This window comes from Phocoena sinus, chromosome 2 (genome assembly GCF_008692025.1).
Source record: "Phocoena sinus isolate mPhoSin1 chromosome 2, mPhoSin1.pri, whole genome shotgun sequence".
In the NCBI taxonomy this organism is placed as follows: domain Eukaryota; kingdom Metazoa; phylum Chordata; class Mammalia; order Artiodactyla; family Phocoenidae; genus Phocoena; species Phocoena sinus.
In genome coordinates this window covers 34,846,452-34,870,435 of record NC_045764.1, presented here as the reverse complement: position 1 = coordinate 34,870,435, position 23,984 = coordinate 34,846,452, and the positions used below count along the sequence as shown (strand labels likewise).

General features: G+C 45.9%; 1 protein-coding gene across 1 annotated transcript in view; it reads left to right on the top strand.

Annotated features, from left to right (window-relative positions):
* EFL1 (elongation factor like GTPase 1) overlaps nt 1-10,088 on the top strand; it is a 133,781-nt gene extending 123,693 nt beyond the window's left edge. Inside the window, exon 20 of the mRNA XM_032623746.1 lies at nt 9,266-10,088. Within this exon, the coding sequence (XP_032479637.1) occupies nt 9,266-9,454 (189 nt within the window). The 3' untranslated portion in view covers nt 9,455-10,088. The remainder of the gene's footprint in view (nt 1-9,265) is intronic.
* Nucleotides 10,089-23,984: the final 13,896 nt, after the last annotated feature.

Genomic DNA, 23,984 nt, shown 5'->3' with positions numbered 1-23,984 from the left:
GAAACAAAGAAAACAATAGCAAAGATCAATAAAACTAAAAGCTGGTTCTTTGAGAAGATAAACAAAATTGATAAACCATTAGCCAGACTCATCAAGAAAAAGAGGGAGAGGACTCAAATCAATAAAATTAGAAATTAAAAAGGAGAAGTTACAACGGATACCACAGAAATACAAAGCATCCTAAGAGTACTACAAGCAACTATGCCAATAAAATGGACAGCCTAGAAGAAATGGAAAAATTCTTAGAAAGGTATAACCTTCCAAGACTGAACCAGGATGAAATAGAAAATATGGACAGACCAATCACAAGTAATGAAATTGAACCTGTGATTAAAAATCTTCCAACAAACAAAAGTCCAAGACCAGATGGCTTCACAGGTGAATTCTATCAAACATTTAGAGAAGAGCTAACACCCATCCTTCTCAAACTCTTCCAAAAAATTGCAGAGGAAGGAACACTCCCAAACTCATTCTATGAAGCCACCATCACCCTGATGCCAAAATCAGACAGAGGTACTACAAAAAAAGAAAATTACAGACCAGTATCACTGATGAATATAGATGCAAAAATCCTCAACAAAATACTAGCAAACAGAAATCAACAACACATTAAAAGGATCATACACCATGTTCAAGTGGGATTTATCCCAGGAACGCAAGGATTCTTCAATATATGCAAATCAATCCATGTGATACACCATATTAACAAACTGAAGAGTAAAAACCATACGATCATCTCAGTAGATGCAGAAAAAGCTTTTGACAAAATTCAACACCCATTTATCATAAAAACTCTCCAGAGAGTGGGCATAGAGGGAACCTACCTCTACATAATAAAGGCCATATATGACAAACCCACAGCAAACATCATTCTCAATGGTGAAAAACTGAAAGCATTTCCTCTAAGATCAGCAACAAGACAAGGATGTCCACTCTTGCCACTATTATTCAACATAGTTTTGGAAGTCCTAGCCACAGCAATCAGAGAAGGAAAAGAAATAAAAGGAATACAGATTGGAAAAGAAGAAGTAAAACCGTCACTGTTTGCAGATGACATGATACTATACATAGAGAATCCTAAAGATGCCACCAGAAAACTACTAGAGCTAATCAGTGAATGTGGTAAAGTTGCAGGATACAAAATTAATGCACAGAAATCTCTTGCATTCCTATATACTAATGATGAAACATCTGAAAGAGAAATTAAGGAAACACTCCCATTTACCATTGCAACAAAAAGAATACCTAGGAATAAAGCTACCTAGGGAGATAAAAGACCTGTATGCAGAAAACTATAAGACACTGATGAAAGAAATTAAAGATGATACCAACAGGTCGAGAGAGATACCATGTTTTTGGACTGGAAGAATCAATATTGTGAAAATGACTCTACTGCCAAAGCAGTCTGCAGGTTCAATGCAAAGCCTATCAAATTACCAGTGGCATTTTTTACAGAACTAGAACAAAACATCTTAAAATTTGTATGGAAACACAAAAGACCCTGAATAGCCAAAGCAATCTTGAGGGAAGAAAACAGAGCTGGAGGAATGAGACTCCCTGACTTCAGACAATACTACAAAGCTACAATAATCAAGATAGTATGGTCCTGGCACAAAAACAAGTACAGATCAGTGGAACAGGATAGAAAGCCCAGAGATAAACGCACACACCTATGGTCAGCTAAACTATGACAAAGGAGGCAAGGATATACAATAGAGAAAAGGCTGTCTCTTCAATAAGTGGTGCTGGGAAAACTGGACAGCTACATGTAAAAGAATGAAATTAGAACACTCCCTAACACCATACACAAAAATAAACTCAAAATGGATTAAAGACCTAAATATAAGACCGGACACTATAAAACTCTTAGAGGAAAACATAGGAAGAACACTCTCACAGAAATCACAGCAAGATCTTTTTTCATCCACCTCCTAGAGTAATGGAAATAAAAACAAAAATAAACAAATAAATGGGACCTAATGAAACTTAAAAGCTTTTGCACGGCAAACTACAAACAAGACAAAAAGCCCTCAGAATGGGAGAAAATATTTGCAAACGAATCAACAGACAAAGGATTAATCTCTAAAATTTATAAGCAGGTCATGCAGCTCAATATTAAAACAACCAGTCCAAAAATGGGCAGAAGACCTAAAAGGACATTTCTTCAAAGAAGACATACAGATGGCCAAGAAGCACATGAAAAGCTGCTCAACATCACTAATCATTAGAGAAATGCAAATCAAAACTACAACAAGATATCACCTCACACCAGTTAGAATGGGCATCATCAGAAAATCTACAAACAACAAATGCTGGAGAGGGTGTGGAGAAAAGGGAACCCTCCTGCGTTGTTGGTGGGAAAGTAAATTGATACAGCCACCATGGAGAACAGTATGGACGTTCCTTAAAAAACTAAAAATAGAATTACCATATGACCCAGCAATCCCACTACTGGACATATACCTAGAAAAAAACATCATTCAAAACCACACATGCACCCCAGTGTTCATTGCAGCACTGTTTACAATAGCCAGGTCATGGAAGCAACCTAAATGCCCATCGACAGACGAATGGATAAAGAAGATGTGGTACATATATACGGTGGAATATTACTCATCCATAAAAAGGAACGAAATTGGGTCATTTGTAGAGACGTGGATAGATCTAGAGACCCTCATACAGAGTGAAGTAAGTCAGAAAAACAAATATAGTATATTAACGATATATGTGGAACCTAGAAAAATGGTACAGATGAACTGGTTTACAGGGCAGAAATAGAGAGACAGATGTAGAGAACAATTGTATGGACACCAAGGGGGGAAAGTGGCGGGGGGTGGGTGGTGGTGGTGGGATGAATTGGGAGATTGCAATTGATATGTATACACTAATATGTATAAGATGGATAACTAATAAGAACCTGCTGTATAAAAAATAAATAAAATAAAATTCAAAAAAGAAAAGAAAATGTCCTTGATCAGCACTGGTGCAGAAAACTGGGTTATAGTATGTTTGGTCAGAACAAAGAGCGTATAGGTTAAGTGATCCCTGGGGTTCTCTGTAAATACAGATCTAAAACATATTCAGAGCTCTTGTAATGGCATCATTATTGGAAGAATTATATATTTGAATTCATTTATTCTATTGTTTGTTTAAAATACCTCATTTTATTTTTTATATAAATTTATTTTTTAATTTAAATTTTTGTCTGCGTGGGGTCTTCGGGGCTGCATTGGGTCTTTGTTGCTGCTCGCGGGCTTTTTCTCATTGTGGCAAGCGGGGGCTGCTCTTTGTTGCGGTGCGCGGGCTTCTCATTATGGTGGCTTCTCTTGTTGTGGAGCACGGGCTTCAGAAGTTGTGGCTCGCAGGCTCTAGAGCACAGGCTCAGTAGTTGTGGTACACGGGCTTAGTTGCTCCGCGGCATGTGGGATCTTCCTGGATCAGGGCTCGAACCCATGTCCCCGGCATTAGCAGGCAGATTCTTAACCACTGCGCCACCAGGGAAGTCCCCTCATCATTTTGTAGTCACCCTTGTCCTTGAAAGTGACTTTATAAAGCACATTTTTTTAAAGATCTATAAACTTCTCACCATTTCCCAATTGTCAGCTATATATCTGGAAACAGATAAGGCTGCTCTATCAAAAGGATCTCAAAGTGGAGTGGCTCAAATTAAGCAGAAGATTCTCTTTTGAGTTTCAGGAGGCAGTCCAGGGCTGGTGTGCAGCTCACTGTGGAAGGAGCCCAGGCTTCTGCTCCTTTGCTGCCTTTCTCAACACCTGGATAGTCCAGAGTGGCTGTTTCACCTCCTACTGTCACCTCTGCATACCGGCCATTAAGAATAGGCAATGGGAAGAGGACATACTCCGTTAAGAGGGCATAGTCCCGTTAAGAGGATGCTGCCCAAGTCCATTGCCCAGAACACATCATCCCACCACATCTAACAAGGCTCCATCTGACAAGGAGGCTGGGCAATATAGTCTTTAACTCATTCAGGAGTCAGCAAACTATGACCCATTACCTGTTTTGGTAAATAAAATATACTCAGATATAGCCATACCCATTCATTTACGTATTTTATATGGCTGCTTTCAAGCAGACTTGAGTAGTTACAACAGAGACCATGTGGCCCACAGTCTAAAATATTTACTGTCTTGAGCTTTATAGAAAATGTGTGCCTACCTACCCCTCCCCCCAGAACCTAGGTCATCTGTATGCCCACCTGAAATACTAATACCAAAGAAAAAGAGGATAATAAGTACTTAGGAACCGTTAATATAAAACAGCAAAGTTTTACAAAGCAGGCAGTTTTTGTCAATGTGAAAACCATGATGGTTTTTCAGTCTCCTTTCTTTCTCAAAATTAAAAAAAAAAAGGGGAGGCTGAAAGTTAATCTGACATACTTAGTAGTAGTTTTAAAAATATATTAGTTTTTGACTTAGTTACAGCTAATCATTACAAATCCGCCCTTTAATAAATAACTTGAGAGAAAAATGTACTCAAGGAAAGTTTGCTCCAGTTTTGTACCATCCTTCTGTCATCCCCTTGCCACCTGTCATGGTCCTGTTCCCAAAAGCTTCAAATCTTTTGAAAGTCTAGAAAACTACATTATAATTAAGTGTCATTGATCTGATCTTTTCTGGCTGTCTCAGTTTTCCCCCATAGTTAGGTTTAGAAATAACACAGTTGTTGAGATCTGGCTTCTCACTCCAAGGCACTTTTTTCCATTTGTATTCTACCACACCATGTAATTTACAATCAAGAGCTTTTGAGAGAAAGTGCTTCAAAAAATAGAGAAAATAAAATTACAGGCATTTTCCATGAGGAAACCTTTGAAGTCAGCAATCTCATAATTTCTCTTTCTATGTTTTACCCTTCTATGAAAAAGGAAGAAAAGGAACTAATAACAGACACAGAAGGAAAAATATTACCAGCCAGTGCTGATCTACATGTATGTCAGCATAACCTCAAGACTCGCTGCTGAGGGGTGGGCTAAAGTTCACGTTAGGGTAAGGAAGAAGTGATCACAATCGCACGGAAGAAGTGTATTTTGGACATGGTGTTTGCCACATGCCAGCCATAACCATAGGGAAAATTGGGCAAAGTATTGAAAGAGAGCTCCCAAATCTTTTTTCTTCTAGGCTTTTTTTTTTGTAGTAATGCTCAGGACAACAGCTAGCACTTGGGTGCCTTTCTTCCTGTGAGTTAGAAAATGGCATCCTCTTTAGGCTGTGGAGTTGCCAAAAAAAAAAACATTCTCACTGTAGGCACGTGAATCCTGGGTGAGCCAGTTAGAAGAAAGCATCTTTTCTTCCAAACTGATAGCAAGCTCTGCTCTGTCGCCTCAAGGATGCCTTTCTGTGGAGCATCACCTGGACAGCCTTTGGGGCGGCCTTGTCATCACCCCACTGGGAAAATTCAAAATGACCCTAACACGGTCAGGTGGGACTGGACCAGGCCAGTCACTTTCTGGTAAAGTGTACCCCATTGCCCCTTTTCTGAGACTTTGTTTGGCATGTCGAGGCAAGAAGCTTCCAGATGTCCACACAGATACAGGAGGAGTGAAGGTGAAAACAGCAGCTGCCCGTGCTGGACAGAAGAGGTGTGGGCAGTGGGCCCGCATCGGGTCGAGTCCCCCGGGCAGCTGGAGATGGGCACAGGAAGTGGCCCTGGCGGCTCGGGAAACGAACTGAGCAAACCTCAGAAATATACGCTGAGGGCCCAGGCAAAACTGGACCCTTCTGAAGCTCTGAAGTTACATTTTTGAAAAGAGGACACTCTGGTCTTCAGTTGGCCAGTCTGATTCTGATATCTCCCAACTAACACCTCACTTATTTCTCTTTATAAAATGTGTCACTTTTTTTTAACTGGATTAAAGATGTGTTCACTGCTACCACTGAGACCTGCTAAGAACATGTGGCTTCTTTATATTCTGTGATGGGTTTATCATCCAACTAGTTAGAGGAGGGCACTGATAACTGGCTTAAAACTAGTCTCTTACAAGTATAGTCTTTGTGGATGACTGCCCACGTAAATGTTCCATTTCCTGACTTTCTTCCTCCCCTCTCTAAGCAAGAGGGGGCCTTCTGTGGAAAGGGGGAGGGGAGCCTCAGCTTCAACACAGTACCCTAGATCCTCAGTGGCTTTGGCCGGGAAATGGCTTGACTGGTCCAGCCCCATCTGGCTGCTGGGGCCAGTATGGTGGCACCACCCAGTTTCAGGAATCTCTCCTACCAACCACTTGTCTCTAGCCACAAAATCCCCACCTGCAACTGCCTTTGTCCTGCCCTCAGGCTTCCACCAGCCTCTCAGCACCCTTGAATCCACTCACCGGTGTGTGGGAACTTCCAGGTCAGCAGTATCACCCCACTACTCTGGTACCTTGTCAGATTAGACTTGGGGGTGGCAGGGCCCCAGCAACTTGCTAATACTTGGCTAATGGCACCTTGGAGATTTTGCTTATCCTCTGTAGACGTATACCCTGATGACACTTGAGTCCTCATACCTAGCATGTCATCCATCTTCAGCCTGAGGGCACCGGTCTGTGCTTTGACACACTTAGGAGGTTGTGACATGTGGTTGTGGCTGGGGGTGGTGGAGGAGAGTGGCAGACAGGGTCTCCAGAGGTGACTGTGGAAGCAAAGGGATTCATCTCCCGGGGACAGAATGCAGTAGCAGTTCTTTGAGTGGGTCTGTTTTTCCAGCCACAATAGGCTGGTGGTTCATAAGAGCACGCAGAGACACTATCCACTTTCCAGACTCACCCCTTCCACTTCCATTCAACTGTGCTTGCACTTGTAGCCCTAGTCTTGAATTCAGCAGTGTCAGAGAGAGTGGTGATGTGCTGTTACTGCATCCCTGGCATGACTTGACATAAATTGATGATCTCATTTAGTCCTCATACAATCAAAGGAGATTAGGACTTTTTTAATATTACACCTTTACAAACGAGAGAACTAAGGCACAAGATGCCTTTAAGTAACTTGCCCCAGTCATGCAGATCTGACTTCAGCACCAGCACCATCAACCCCTGCGTTACATTCGCTCCAGCCTCCGCGCCTGCCTTGGATTTAGAGATGTGCCAAAGCCTTCCTGGATCTGGGCTTACACACAGACTCCCCTACCAGCCCTGGGTAACCGTCAGTCTGCATTCTATGTCTGTGGTTTATCTATTCCGGACATTTTATACAAATGGAATCATATAATATGTAACCTTTTGTGTCTGGCTTCTTCCACTTAGCATACTGCTTTGGAGGTGTATCCACATTTAGCATGTATCAGTATTCTTCGTATGGCTGTGTGACATTCCGTTGTATGTATTGTGTACCATAGTTTGTTCGTCCATTGATGGACATTTAGGCTTTTCCACCTTTTGGCTGTTGTGAATAGTGCTGCTGTGTTCTTGCATGTATATGTATTGATACTTGTTTGAGTTCCTGTTTGCAGTCCTTTGGGGTATCTACCTATGAGTAGAATTGCGGAGTCGTGTGATAATTCTGCGTTTAACTTTTTGAGAAACCGCCAGACTTTTCCACAGTGGCTGTAGCGTCTTACATTCTTATCAGCAATGCATGAGGCTTCCAGTCTCTCCACATCCTCACCAACGCTTTTTTTCCATTTTTTTTTTTTTTAAATAATAGTCATCCCAGTGGGTGTGAAGTGGTACCTCACTGTGGTTTTGACTTAAATTTCCTTCATGACTGATAATGTTGAGCATCTTTTCAATTGCTTGTTGGCCATTTGTATATCTTTCTTGGAGACATGTCTATTCAAGTCCTTTGCCCATTTTTTATCGGGTTGTTTGGGTTTTTTTGTTGTTGAGTTCTAAGAGTTCTTTATATGTTCTGAATATCAAATGTCTTTTTAATTTACTTATTCTCGCTTCAGCAGTTCTCTGTTTAACCTACCCACCGAGTTTCTTTGTTTTTTTAAAATTTTAATGTCTAAAATTTTAATTTCTGGGATTTCTAGTTCTTTCTTTTTCACAACTGCCTAATGTATTATGGATGCTCTTCCCCACCCTCATCTCCTTTATTTCTTGGAGGATTTTTAAATGAACTCTCTAGAATTTTCTCTTCAGATTACCTTATTATCTCTATTTGATTATTCATTCTCCCTTTTGTTGAGTCTGGCACCTGTCTTTCATGGTGCTGGATTTCCTTTTGTCTTCTGTATATCTTACTGGTAGGGTCATTTTCAGCAGGAATTCTCTCCTCCTCTGTCCTCCTGAGTGCCGTAGCTCTAACTGTAGCATTTGCAGTGGCTCAGCTTGGTGCCTTCACCAGTGTGGATGGTGCAGGACAACAGACTCAGCACAGGCCGAGTCTGATCTTCAGAAGGTGACAGCTTTTATCTCATGACCTACAACTCATTTTCAGCCACAGCCCTTGGCAGACATGGTTATTCCAGCTCCAGAGAAGAGTGGATGGTTCTGGTCCCCACACACCTGGTTTATGTGGCTTTGGGCCCATCCTAAGTGGGCAGTAAAAGCCTGGCCCTCCTGGTGCACAGCTGTCTTGGCTCCCTATGGGAAGTGGATGGGGCTTTTGCCCTCACGTATTACTGTGGGCTCTCTTCTCTCCCTCCAAGAACCTCTCCCTTCCTGGTCCACAGAAATTTCCTTTTTTTATGTTGAAGAGTGACTATTATAAAATAAATTTTTCTTTCATTTCTGCATTTTAAATTGAAAAGTGTTGGGATTTGAGACCACTTGAGAAATAGCACCTCTTTCCTCCCAACTGAGAAATAAGAAAAAACAACGAAAAGAACAAGGCATATAAAAGTCAGAATCTCACTGTTATTACTGGTAAAGCTGATCTTGTGGAATGTGGTCTTCATCTGTAGGCAATACCGTGCTCCTAATACTGCACTGAATTTTGGAGCAAAAAGCTCAGAATAATCAAGAATGGACTTACGTGTGTTGGTCTTTGCTGAGGACAAAGGCAAAATTAGTGAAGTGACACTGATACCCAGGTATATCCTAGTGAAAGGGAGAGTTTTTTCTATGATATTATTCAAAATTAATAGTTTTCTTACTTAGTGTTATGTAAAGGCTCTAGGAGTAAAGAATAATATGTATGTCACAAGTTTTGTTGAATCTACTTCCATTTGTCCATACCGCCTGTGATCCTTCATATTTGTTTATTACCATTTCTAGCAAGCTTAACTCTTCATTGCCTCACTTTTATTCTTAAGCTAAGACTATGAGTTGGCATTTGAGATGAAAGTATACTTGTCTAATCTAGCACATTCTGTCACCTTCTTTTACAAGATCATTCCCAGCGACCCCTTCTGGGTACCAACCACTGAGGAGGAGTATTTGCACTTTGGGGAAAAGGCTGATTCTGAGAACCAGGCCCGGAAGTACATGAATGCGGTACGAAAGCGGAAGGGTCTTTATGTGGAAGAGAAGATTGTGGAGCACGCAGAAAAGCAGAGAACCCTCAGCAAAAATAAGTAACTGCTACTGTTGGCAGATTCTTCTCTTTGTAATAAGTTAGGGAGTATCACCCAGGCTTCGATACTGGGGAAACTTCTTTATGCCGCATCATCTCTGTGCATTCACTTTCAATGAAGCTGATCCATATCATATTTTAAAGAGGGCGTTCCAAAATGCTTTTGTAACTGGTTCTGGTACAAGGCAAGAAGTTATAAATATTGCAGTGGTGCCTTCTTCCTACCCTATGTATAACCCCTTGGCAGCAAGACTCGTGCTGTGATGAGGGCAACCTGCTAAGTGCCGGGAGCAGGGTGTGCAGCTCCCCCAGTGGGCTGGGTCCCCTACACTGAGCACCCACCCCTCTGCCTGTCATCAGAGTGTCGCTCTTCTGATTACATCCTCCACTTAAACATACTTCATATTTCATCATTGAATCACAGCATTTAACATCATTTGGAGAGACCGCATACTCGAGAGACCAGCTCCCTTTAGGTTAGTTAAACCAAGTCACTGTTACAGCTGATTCATCTTGCTACACATCTTTATTCGTGTAGCAAACCAATGTAATGTTCAACTGTTAGCCTTTAAACCTTCTGTTTCTACACTCCCTCATAAATTGCATCACTCATATTTAAATAAATGTTAATTAAAGTTATGCCCTATACCTTTTTCTTTTTTTAAAAAAAAGGTAAATTTCTGTAATTCTCTCGGCTGTTTCCTCTTAGCCTTACTGAAGGGATATTAGCTAATATGATGAGATTATTGCCTTGATTGTAAATACTTTCCCTAAATCTCCTCAGTTGCCTCATTCAGGGAGATCCCCATGTAAGGTACAAATGCAGTCCAGTCAGTAATAGCCTTTTATAGCCACTTAATACCTTTTATACCACTTAAAAGAAGGATTCTTTTTCAAAACACCTAAAATTATCAGACCAGGCTTGAAATGCTATTAATGTTTTTTTGTTTGTTTGTTGTTTTTAATAAACTCTGTCATTCTTTTTTTTTTTTTTTTTTGCGGTGCGCGGGCTTCTCACTGTTGTGGCCTCTCCTGTTGCAGAGCACAGGCTCCGGATGCGCAGGCTCAGTGGCCATGGCTTACGGGCCCAGCCGCTCTGCGGCATGTGGGATCTTCCCGGACCGGGGCACGAACCTGTGTCCCCTGCATCGGCAGGCGGACTCTCAACCACTGCGCCACCAGGGAAGCCCTAAACTCTGTCATTCTTAATACCAGAGCCCTGGCATATCTGGTCAAGTCTAATTGACCCAGACTTTGGGGAAAACGTAGCTAGATAATTCACTGTCTAAGTGGAACAGATACTGATATCTGAATTAATTTAGGAGAGTTATACCACGTATTGGTTTATCTGAAAACTTTGATAACACAGGAAAAGCTAGCACATCGATTTATAGCATTTGTAAATAATATCATTCAAACTGCCAGATGTGCTATAAAAAGTATTCTTAGACTGTACACTTTATCAGCAAATGCTACATTTAATAGAGAAAAGAGGCATAACCCAGAAAGAGTCGGAGCTCTTCCTGCATTCTCTTGGGCTCTGCCAGATGTGCTGGTCAGTGGGGAGGTGGCGTGTCAAGTTGATAGATTGCCTCTCTTCCTTCTCCACGTTTGGGGAGACAACAACAAGCAGGAATGACCACGAGCAGGCAGGCCAAGGGCTATAGCTAATCTGCCATGCGAGTAATCTGCTGTGGTGTGTAATTGGTGACGGGGCCCCAGCCATGGATACGCCGTCCACATGTGACGGCATAGTGAGACTGTGTCTCTACTTCGTGTCCCTATGGCACGCTCAGACCCTAGCCTCAGTGTACTGAATTCAGTGGAAGTGAACCAAGGAGTTATCAGTCCCAAAGTGGGATGGGGGTGTTCGTATTCTTACATAGGGATTGGTTTCTGGCAGTCATTTACAGACAGGCCTCAGGGGCAGTGAGTCAGCCACAAAATCAAGACCCTCACTCCTGGAGGATTCTTGGCATTGAGGTCCTGAGGTCTCAGAGGACAGGCATAGGCAACATCAACCTAATGCCTTTTCCAAGGCAACCCCAGGGCACAGGTGGGCCAGGGGCGCGGGGTCTGGAAGGGTCAGAGTTTTCATAGACTTGAGGGGAAATACCCATCTCCTATTATGACCCTGGGTGTATGGGGTGGGGGTGTGTGGTGTGTGTGTGTGTCTGTGTCTGTGCAGAGAGGGAGAGAGAATGACTGGATCCTCACACCTGTTGTATGGGAATAGGAGTAGGAAATCATTACGGCCTCGTAGAAGTTACATTCACAGCCCATGGTCCCATATCTCATTTAGTTGCACCTCTGGGTAAGCCCTGCTCTGAGTACATCTCAAAAGGATTCCAGGGACTGTTGCCTGATTTGTGTTAGGTCAGGGAAATCATCAACAGAAGCTGAATCTTCACTATAGCAGAGGACGAGGTGAGGATTTGGGGCATCTTTATATTTATGATATTTATATTCTGTGCCTCAAACTTAGGTAAAGCTACCAGCGTCCAAGATTCAAAATCATTATCTATATGGCTCAGATTTATGGCTGGTAAGTTTGGAAAAATAATTGATTTCAGAAATCAGATTAAAAAAATTAGATTAACCTGTGCTCTTGGAACTGGGAATAGGGAACTGGATAAGAAATTTCCCTTCTCTCCTGTCTTACAACAACAAATAAGGCCCAGAGCCATAGAAGGCTTGTCCTGGAGCCAAAGCCCTCCAGGTGAATAGATTATTAAATCCCAGAATTAGAAGGTGTGCCATTGTGAAGCAGTCCAAGTAATCCTTTCTTTTTAAGGCAAAGAACACTTTAAACTTCCTAAGCTAGAAAAAAAAGATAAAATTAATAATAAAAGCCAAGAATTTAGATCAGATTCTAAAAACAGGATTATGAATGTCAACCTAAAAACATAAACCAGACCACGGGAGTAAGAAAACTTTCCTTTGATGCTGTTCCATAGACAGAACCCGCGGCACAGAGAGCATCTTCTCGCAATTTAGGAATGAGCAGTGGGGAGGCTTCTCACCCTGTGGCATGTCTGCCCTGCAGGGAACGAGCAGAGCCATATGCCGCAGACTCCAGGGAAGCGAGGGAGCACCGACCAGAGGAGACGGGAGGGAGGAGGGGGTGGAACACGAGGAAGGGCTCTGGAAGTGAAGGGGCCAAGGCCCTCCCAGCTTGGCCATTCCTGGCCCAGGGCTGGAAGGCCAGAGACTTGATCTTGAGTCACGGGGATGGGGTTTCTCCCAGCCCATGTGTCCCCTCCCTCCGGTGTTCCTGAGGAAGTTCCAGAGGGCCAGGCAGTTGTATTCCACCCCGCACCTCAGCCTCAGGGCTGGGCGCGCTGGGAACGCACGTTTGCTTTGGGGGTGGCCCTTTGCACATCTCTGCCAGGCCTTTGGGTCTGACAGATTATTTTGTATGATTTTGGTTCGTGGCAAAAGGTGTAGCAGCTTTAACTCTGCTCTCCCAGATTTCGTGTGATTTCTCATAAACAAACAGCCTTTCTTGTCCAATTTAAAAGGCCTTTTTTACCACAGCTGCAACTTTTACCTTTTTGCAAATCAGTGATCTTGAAGAATTTTTATTTCTTAATTTTGAATGACCATTTGAAGCATTTTTTTCCAAAAAGTTATCTGTTGTCTTTTTGAAAAAATAAAAAACGTTTCTGTGAACCACAGAGCCCTGATATCATCAGACAGTACCACAGCGGGGTCAGGAGCAGGGAGACAAGAGCTTAGGGTCCTGTCACTCCTACCTGGGTGACCCTGGGCAAGTCTCTGGAAGCCTTACATCCCTCAGATGTAAGGTGGTCGGTAATTTATCATGTGGAAGGGGTTGTTGGGAGGAGGAAACAAAATAACCCATGTTGGGACACAGTACCTGGTGTATCGTGCCCGATATATTAAAAGCACAGCACCTGGTGTATCGTGCCGGATATATTAAAAGCACAGTACCTGGTGTATCGTGCCGGATATATTAAAAGCACAGTACCTGGTGTATCGTGCCCGATATATTAAAAGCACAGTACCTGGTGTATCGTGCCCGATATATTAAAAGCACAGTACCTGGTGTATCGTGCCGGATATATTAAAAGCACAGTACCTGGTGTATCGTGCCCGATATATTAAAAGCACAGCACCTGGTGTATCGTGCCGGATATATTAAAAGCACAGTACCTGGTGTATCGTGCCGGATATATTAAAAGCACAGTACCTGGTGTATCGTGCCCGATATATTAAAAGCACAGTACCTGGTGTATCGTGCCGGATATATTAAAAGCACAGTACCTGGTGTATCGTGCCCGATATATTAAAAGCACAGTACCTGGTGTATCGTGCCGGATATATTAAAAGCACTTATCATTGCTTTTTTATTTTTATTACAATCCTGAGGCAGTGCACATGCACGGAGAGGGAAGATACCTGATTTCAGGCTGATTACACAATCAGTTGATCTGATCAGACAAAAATTCAGGCTGCGTATTTCACTTTAATTTTTCTCTAGTGAGGTCTTCCCATCCTGCTGAGTGAGCTTGAGCGCTCTGGACCTGAAGTGGGGAGGGCGGCAGGACTCGAAATTCCAGGGGTGCTTGCTTTCTGGTTTCTTCACTTTTCATGGTCTTTCCTTCAGGTCAGGTTTTACACTGTAGCCAGCGCCCCTTGTCAGAGTATGTGCTGTCCCCAAAGCATAGCAAGTGGGGACTCTTTACTTTCTTCTCTCCCCAGCCTGGTCCCCAGGCAGCCACATCCACCGAGCATAACCATCCCTGTGCAGACCTGCTCTGGTCGAGGCACTGACGTTGCCTTTGTGGCCAGAGCCAGGGCTTCCTCCAGCCAGTCCTCTGGGCTGCTCCAGTACCTCTGGCACAGGGGCCCATTCCTTCCACTTTTCAAAGAGCAGGTGGGTCAAGAGAGCCTTGGAGAAAGCAGTTCACGGACCGGTGACGCTGCGGTTACTCGGGAACGGGCTCCCCGGGGAGCCCACCGTGGGGGGAGGCCTGGCGCCCAGCAGAATTGGGTGCAGCGGGAGGAACTTGAGCAGCAGGGGCTCCTGCTCTGGCCACTAAGTGCACAGCAGCATCCACAAGGGACAGGAATGATCCAGAACCTTCTAGGAAAGTGGCAGTGGGCTTCAAGGCTGGTGGGAGAAAGATGCATGGTAGCTGAGCTGACCCTGCCCTGATAAGACATTTGGAGACAATGGATCCTCCAGAGATTGGCTTTGAAGGCCTGGTCTACAGGGGCCACCACTGCAATTGTCTCCTCCTCCCCCCACCTGGACAGTCCCCCTTGCAGGTTCCTGCTGCTGTAGAGAAGCTCGAGGCAGAAGGGACAGAGGACCACGGAGTTGCCCTGGACCAGACCCCGGGAATGGAAGCCAGGTTGTAGCAAGTCCTTTGGCAAGGGACCGGAGAGGTGGGTAATGACATTTTGTTAAATTGGCTCCCCCTCTGATAGTGACCTGTTGGATCCCATGTTTGGGCTGTTCACATCTATAGTAGTTCTTGGCTGTTTTCTCCTATGCAGTACCCAGTAGACAAAAGCCTTCTAGAAATAACACCCTGCTTTTCTTTGGGGAAACCACCTCATTCCTACTTGGTCCATGAGGTTAGAGTGGGTTTGACCTCACCACACCTGCATGTGACCCAGGATGGGACAGTTGGTGTATTCAAGTCCCTTGGCCTCTTTGGAATGGATGAGAGACCAATTTCTGAACAATTTTGAGCATCTAAATTCTGTACCTTAAACCAAAGCTATCCCTGGACTTCTCAGGTACATGAGGCAGTAAGCTTCCTCGCCTTTTTCTGTCGAAGTCAATTTGAGTTGACTTAAAATTACAAGCACTGAACAGCCTTGACCAATACAACACCTTTGATCCTGACACCCTCCTCTGCTCAAGAATGTCTTGTGGTTCCCGCTGTCCCCCCACCTTCACACTGTGTCCTTCCCATCTCTTAAAACCTGGGCCCAGTGCCATCTCTATTAGGATGTCACCTTTCTCATTGTCAACCAAATGAGCTTATCTTTTTCTGATGCCCATAATATTATTTGCATCTCTTTTATGGTACCCAGGGCATTCTGGTAAGTGTGGTTTGGGTACAGATCCTGCCCCATTTACTTATGTGAAAGCTTGAAGGTGAAGATTTTCTATACCATCTGTGCCTTGCACATAGTAGATGCTCAGTAAATCCTGGTGGAAGTGTATGGATTAGCCTAAGAGTGTACACTTAGTCACGTAGAACCACACTGAGAACATAGTTCTCCTGGCTCTCTTCCAGTGTTTCTGGAATGCCACACTTCCTCCTTCCTGAGAGAGAAGTCTTAGTGGCGTGGATGTGTCCAAGAGCAGTGCTTCTCAAAGTGTGGTCCCCAGATAGCATCACCTGGAAGCTTGTGGGAAATGCACATTCTCAGCCCCCGCTAAGACCTCCTAAATCAAACTGGGGTGGGCTCAGTAAGCTGTGTTTTAACAAGCCCTCCAAGTGATTCCGATGCATACTTCAGTTTGAAAACTACCGCCATAGAGATTTCAATTGACAATTATTTAAAATTATACTTTGCTCTTTTTGAAATTTATCTTAACTTCTTTGTGATTTACGAGTGAAAATGCACCCTATACATCTTAAGTCTAACTTTAAGTAACATTTGCAAGACCTCATTTGGATAATTAACTTTCTTCCACCTTACAGTAGATATGGAACCTCTTAACTCTTTCCAAGTGTGTACACTGTTCTTTTAGGATTGGGAGACTAAAGGTCAAAGGAGAGAACTCACCAAAAAGTATTCATCCATATGGTGTTCATTCTGGACAGAACATTTTTGGAGGAAGAAGTTATTTGCCTTTCAAACCCAGAAGGAGCAAAGAAAGGGAGGAACCAGCTCAAAGATCTGGGGCACTTATAAATGGACTTTTAAGGTGAGAGGATTGGATCAAACTGGAAAGGTTGTTTGAACATAAGATTTAGATGTTTCTTTTTTTATTTGCCCTCATTCAAAAAAAAAAAAAAGCAAGAAAGAAAAAAGAAGTGACCTTATGAGATGTCTAGTTATGAATGTTTACTTCCCTTCTTTTATCTTTTTTTTTTTTTTTTTTAAAGAGTGTCTAGAAAAATCAGGGCTGGGAGAATTCTTCTGTTAAGTGTATCACATGAGATCATTGAAAATACACACTTTTCATTTTATATGCTACCCTTTCCAAAGACATTTTTGTATATTAAAACAACTGCACTTTCGAGCCTGTCAGTCAGAGGTGAATTCATTTGGCTGTTTTCAGAGGCTTTGAAATGTTTTAAAATTGCCACTGCCACCACCTTCAATCCTTCAAAATAAATAGGATTTAGCATTTGAAATGGAATTTGATGTAGAAAAGGCGTGCTTCCTGGTCAAATATTTCTCCAAAGAAGGCAAAAGTACCCTCAAGTCTTTTTGAGTCTTTTGAGACTCTCCCTGGGCTTCTCCCTTGGAGAGCTAACTCCCTTCCCCAGAAAAGGTTAATATTTCTTAAGTGATGTGCAAGGATCCATCCAGCCTGGAGGGATCACCGTGCTGATGGCCCTCTTCATACAGGACCTCCTGCTGCTTCCTCCTTTCCCCGAAATGCTGCGGGAGGCTCCCAGGGGGTGGGTTTGGGGGCTGGGGGTCTCACACAGGCCCCCAATCAGACCCGCTTTCCCTGGGCACTGCTCTGTGGGCACCACAGCTCCCTTTCCTCTGAAGCTGTCACTTCTTTGCTGCCTCTCACCTGCACCCCAGTCCCCTGCCAGCTGCTGCCACCGCTCACTGAGCCATGCTCCTGCCACGGCTGCAGAGATGGATTTTTTTTGCCTCTTCCTTTCTGTGTCGTTATGTCGGAAAGGCCTCAAAGCAGTGGGCCCTGGTGTCCTGGAGTTTTATGGAGTTTTGAGTGAATCAACTCCTTGGCACCTTGCTCTCCAGCAGACCAGACAAGTGTCCCTGAGGTCTAGCTTGGGATGGATTCAATTGGCCGTCACCGGCTGTACTCAAAATTATTACCCTCTTCTGCTACCTACTCGACCAATTGCGTTTGCTGCCTTCTTACAGGATGTTTCTCTCCAAGAAAATTCCCCAGATCCCCTACACATAGCTCGGTCGATCTCCTTGTCATACCCATAGCTCCTTCTAAGGAGACCCCCACTGCCATTATTTTTTGTAATATGCTGGTAGCCGTGGCAGAATGCCATCGAATCTATCCGTAGTTTGCAGCAGGGTGAGATCTGAGAAGTGAGCTAGAGGGGACATGGCATCCTCTGGAGCTGTTGACTCTGACGTGGACAAGCAGCTTTGAGAAGTGGCCCAGCCCAATTTGGTACACAGTTGACCCTTGAACAACACAGGGAGTTAGGGACACCGAAGTTCCCTGCAGTCAAAAGCCCAGATATAACTTTACAGTCAGCCCTCGGTACACATGGCTGAGCATCAGCCGATTCAACCAGCCACGGATCGGGGAGCACTGTAGTGTTTACTACTGAAAAACAGGTCTAATTGGACCCACGCAGTTCAAACCCGCATTATGGGTCAACTGTATGTGTTACAATGTAAATTGGTCATACACTTTAATCTAGACATCTTTCTAGAAATCTCCTCTACGGAAACATTCACACAAGTGCACAAAAACACCCAAACAAGGCTGTGAGTAGCAGCCACCATGGGGAAAAGTCCTAACAGCCAATGAAGAATTGCTTATGTAAATTATGGTGTATTTGAACAGTGGATCACTCACAGCCATTAGAAAGTTTGAAGAAAATCTTTACTTAATGACATAGAAATTTGAGATCTGTTGGAATATTTTTTAAAAAGCTACAGAACTATACTTTGAATCCATTTTATTAAGTATTTATAATGCACGTATGCCTCATTAAGAAATGCTCAGAAAGAATCTGAAGACATTTACAAGCCTTTTAAATTTACTCTCCCTGTGGATTTCGTTACAGACCATTTGTTCTTTCCACATTGTTTTCCTAGCAAGTGTTTCTTTTGCACATCCAACATGTATTGCTTTAGTAATCAGAAAAAAATAATTAGATGAGATAAGATAGATAACTGGGTAGCCCTCCACCCTCACTCGGGGCACTGCCGTCTGGTTGCTGAGAGGTTGGCTGAGTGTGTGGTATCTGCGCACGAACTGGACGGTGTTAGGGAGGGACCCTGTTGGAACTCTGGTGAGAGGAGGAAGGTTTTGAGAGCCTGGCACGCAGAGCCTGCCCTGCTGCAGGCGGGAGTGGAAGGACAGGGGGAAGGGGCAGAAGAGGAGCCCCACACCTGGCCGCCAGCGCAGAGAGCTGCTCCTGGCAGAGCACATGGAACACCTAGGGGTCTGTGGGGCACAGCTGAAAACCAACAGCTATAGGTCCTGCTCAGCCGACACCCTCAGCGTCCCCGCTCACACACCCCCATCCCCTTTGCTGGGCTCCCGGAATGGCACACGCACACACCGTGCTCAGTTCCACTGCCAGCTCTGGGGTGCAGCACCCAGCTCAGCTGCCTGCCGACTCCTCACCAAGGTCTCTACATCTGCAAGGATGGGAGGAATTTAGGTGACTTACAGCCACTGTCCCAGGTCCCAGGAGTCCTACTCTAGAAAGAGGACTTGGACAGTCGCTTGGATTCTATTTGGAAGCTCTCGAGCAGGGCTTCTCAAAGAGCGGTCCCCAGACCAGCAGCGTCAACACCACCTGAGGACGGTTCAGAAACACACACGCTCAGCCCTACCTCAGTCCTACTGGATCAGGAACTGGGCGTGCGCCCCATCATCCTTCCAGCTGATTCTCGTGCACTCGTATATTTATGAACCACTGCCCTAGACAGTGGCAAGGAAAAGAAGGCGGGAGCGACTCAGTTCACCGAGGATCTGCATTTCAGATTTGTCTCCCTGACCCCATTGCAGGCTGTGAGTAAACACTGAAAAAGCTGCCGCACTAAATCTCTGAGCCCCAGACACGTAAGACCGTACAGTTTCCTTCCTCCTGGTCCAAAGGGCAGCTGAGGAGAGAGCAAAGACACCTCTCCCACTAATGCCCAGAACACAGTTTAGTCTCAACACCCCGAGGGCTCTAGGGAGCATGGCTCCGTTTTCATACCTTGAGGGTGCATCTCAGAGATACTCTCAGGGAACTTCAAGAAGAAACTCTGGGGCGCCCCTGTCTGAGAGCTAAAGGTCATGTAATGGCAGGTGGACAAGACCCAGAGGGGTGGGATTCCATCTGTTTTCCTGCGATGGTGGCCCAAAGAAGCACTGCTTATTCGTAAATGGTATATTTTCCAAATCTTGTGGGCTCTTGGGAAACACACACACACACACACACACTGATTACTAATTCTTTCATGAAATGGAGTGCCCCTTGGTCACCTTCCCTCTGGGTTTTAACATTATTTACACACAAGAATTAAGGTCTCAGAATGCAGACGCTCTCACACCAGACCTCATGTTCCCAAACCCTGTGCTAGGCTGCCTCCCCATCGACTCAGGTATGGACTAATTATATCCCCATAAATTCCTAAAGGCCACACAGCTAAGAAGTGGTGCAACAGAATCTCAGACTCAGCCCGTCTCGTTCCTGAGCTTGGCTCTCAACATGGCCCCACAGGGCGTTGGCATGCTGTCTCTCTGAGGAAAATGAGAGCCAGAAAAGGCAGAAAAGCACAGCTAGCTGGGTACCTTCAGCCAGACCAAGAAGAAGCTGCTGAGAAACATTAAACTTCATCTCTTTCGTAAGAAGCACATTGTTTCCAAGAAATCCACCCAATCTAGTGTTCAGTGGGAAGATTTTCAAGCCTTTTGGAAAGACTGGGTAGCAGCTGTAGAATCTACCCCATGCATCCTTGTGGTTGGCCTCAGAGGGACTGTGAAGGCACGAATGTCCATTTCTGACGTGAGAGCCCGGCTGGGTGCGTGGTGAAGGGAACAGCGGTGGAAAGAGTTCACCTCTAATGGACTCTTCGGTGTGGGGCGTGGGTAGAGGGGGAGAGGAAGAGAGAACGGGGACTTCCCTGGCGGTCCAGTGGTTAGGACCCCACACTTCCACTGCAGGGGGCACGGGTTCGATCCCTGGTCGGGGAACTAAGATCCTGCAAGCCGTGAGGTGCGGCCAAAAAAAAAAAAAGAGAGAGAGAATGGGACATGGTCCACTGAGAATGAAGGATTGGAGGTGAGGTTCATTCAACAAAGACACATTTATTGAGTTCCAACCATGTGCCAAATACTGTGCCAGGCACTCAGGAGCTATTGGTGACCCTAGTTGGGGAGGAAGACATCCCAGTGATCTAGGATAAGTGCCTTTGAAGGAAGGAATGTATACAAAGCAACCTGACCTACTGGGGGGACCAGAAAAGTTTCTCTTGAGAAAGTGACCTTTCAGCATATCTAGGCCAGGATGGGAGAGGAAATCGTGTTCCAGAAAGAACAGCATGTTCAAAGGCCCTGTGACAGGGGGAATCTTTGTAGGTCTGAGGAACTTAGACAAGGCCAGCATGGCCAGAGCAGAGACAGCCTGGGGGAAAGTGGTGCTAGACCAGGCAGAGCCCGAAAGGCCATTTGAGGAATTTGATCTTTTTCCTAGGAGCGATGGAAGTCTTGGAGGATTCTAGATGGTGTGACGTGAGCTAACTTATGGTCACTCTGGCTGCTCTGTGGAGGTGACATGGGGAGTATCATGGTGCTTCTGGCAGGAGGTGATTGTGGCTTGACCTGGGTGGCAGCTGTGAAGATGGAGAAAAGGTTATATTTGAGACAGAGCAAGTCCTCTGATGGTCCTTGCTTCATCTTGTTTTGCTTTTCAGGGAAAGGAGGAAGAAAGATCCTCCTGAGAAGGTGAGGCTGGAGATGGTGCTGGCGCCCTGAGAGCAGCAGTGAAGGTTGAGGATGCAGTCATGGAAAAAGGGGGCGGGGCTGCTGGAGGACTTGTAGCATCATGGAGGGCTGCCCGGAGGGCTTGGGTGACCTCCTTTACGAGAAGGTCAATCAGCACATTGGCACTGTTTCCCCACCCCACCCACCCCCTGCCCCGTGAAGCTCCCAGGCAGGGCAGACAGAGGACATTGCTGAGCTGAGCAGGCCAGGCATGGAGATTCAGGTGAAGGGCCATGAGAGCAGGTGAGTTTAGGCTGCTGGGAGATGGTCGAAGAAAGAACTGAAGCCAGAAGGGGCCCGAGAGACTGAGAACCAGAGGCCTGGCCCAGCGGGACGCTCAGTGAGGTAGGGAAGTGGGTTTGGCGGAAGAAGGGACTGGGAGGGGCAGGAGAGCCAGCAGGAAAGGATCTCCTGGATCCTGAGGATCTTGACCTCCTCTGGGGAATCCTTAGCAGAAGTGACAATAAACAACCACCCATTTATGGGGGAGCCCAGCACCCCAAACCTTCTGGGGCAGGAGGAGAGGGATGTAGTCTGTGTGCCGACAGATCTTACTTACAAGGCCGTCAAGCACCCACAGACGATGGGAAGAGGGGATATGGTCCAGCCCTTTACATCAGAGTCTGTTGCGCGGGGGCGGCGGGCTAGGACCGCACGTGACCCTCAGCTCCATCCCAGGGGCTCCACCTCCGCCAGGCGCTCCCATGGGTGCAGAGCCTCGGGCCTCAGCCCTCTGCTCTCAAGGTCACCCAACAGGGCTCTCAGAGGCACCGCTTCCCCTTGACCTCCTGTGTCTTTTCCCTGGTCCCCTCAGACCCTTGTCCTTTTATTCTCGCCCCTTCTTCTCCGCTTGGTCCATCTGAGTCTTCTCTCACCATCCCCTGCTGGATGAAGAGAGAAGCAGGACATGACCACAGATAGATAAAATATATATACTGGCGGGACTTCCCTGGCGGTCCAGTGGTTAAGTCTCTGCACTCCCAATGCAGAGGGCACGGGTTCCATCCCTGATCGGGGAACTAATATCCCACAGGCTTAAAAAAGAAAAAAAAAAAAAAAAAATATATATATATATATATTAAGATCCCCCCCAATAATATCCTTATGATATCAGGACAAGCCTCCTTCTTAACACATCAGAGCTCCGAGGTGAGCTGGGTGCCATGCTCAGAAGTTACGTTCATCACCTGAATTCCCTGTGTTGACCTCTGGGAGGACCAGGGGTCAGCCCAGGGATCGGCAAAGTCCAGATTCAGACCCAGGCCCTGCAGATCTGTCAACCAGGGCTCTAAGGCACCTCCCTGATGCAGCTCCTCTGGGACATGAGAGAAAGGAGGTGACAGCGGTAAGAGTGTTGGGAGAGCCACGGGTGCAACCTAGGGCCATTCTAGCTGTGGCCAGAGAAGCCGCCCAGCCTGAGTCCAGCTCAGGGTGGACAGAGCCAGAGGCCTTGGTTGGGGGATGAGGGTGTGAGAAGGAAGGGAGGAAGAAGGGAGAGGGTGGGGACGCAGGGCCTCGGTGGCTGGAAAGCATTCGTGGGTTCACACTTCCAGGGGGCAAACGCCCCATTCATCCTATCTCAGGGACAGCACTGTTCCGCAGCTTCCCGAGCATGAGTAGAGGGACACCTAGGGGACTCGACTGGCCCGGCTTGGTGGCCACTCTCCCTCCCCAAGAAGAGAATGGGGGCTCTCCTGAACGCTGCTGAAATGCACGGTTTGAGGTTCTCTCAACAAAGAGTGAAACTCTCCGCTGGTATACACAGCTCTGCAACTTCCCTGGCTTTTTAAACGAGATCTAAACCAGGGGTTCTCCAGTGAGGATGATTTGGGTCCCTAGGGGACATCTGGCAACGCCTGGAGACGATCATGGCATCTTGTGGGTAGAGACCGGGGCCGCTGCTAACCATCCTCCTGTTCCCAGGACAGGCCGCACAGCAGAGAAGTATCTGTACCGAATGGGGAGGGAGGGCATGGTGAGCAAGGAGTCTCTTCCAGCCTGTCTGAGTCCCACAGCTGTCTGGGATTGGCACCCTGTCCTGATGGGCAGGGAAGGTGGTGGCCGGATGGGAACCAGGGCCCAGGCTGCAGCTCGGGGGCAAGGGTGTGATGGATGGTGGCCTGGGTGACCACGTCTGCACCCACCTGGTGAGTGGGGCTCCTGCAGGCAGTGAGGATGCTTCCAGGTTGCCCCCAGCTTTTCTGGAGCACAGAGAGTGACCGTCCCCATAGGACTGAGTCTAACGTGTATCAGTCTGTTCAAACCCCATGGTTTCAGGGGGAAGGTTCGGGGTAACTCTCTTTAGGGGTGGAATTTCCCAGTCTTTCCCTCATCTTAGAGGCAAGGAAGCCAAGGGTAGGGGGCGGGGAAATCTGCCCTCCTGCAGTGGCCCAAGGGAAAAAGTATAAGTTGGAAAGTCAAGAGAGTCATCTAAAGGACAATTCAGCAGCTACATACTTGAGGGACTATGAACCAAGGTCCTATTTTATCCCAAGGCAATTGTGAAAACCACAAAATTCCCATCAAGATTAAACAAAATCTCACTGGCACAGCCAAGTCCCATGTCTACCCCACAGCTTGACCTCCACGCATTCTGGTGACACACGCCTGTCTGCAGCCTCTCTGGCCGACCTCAGGCCACCAGGTCAGCACTGGGGTCGAGAGCCAGA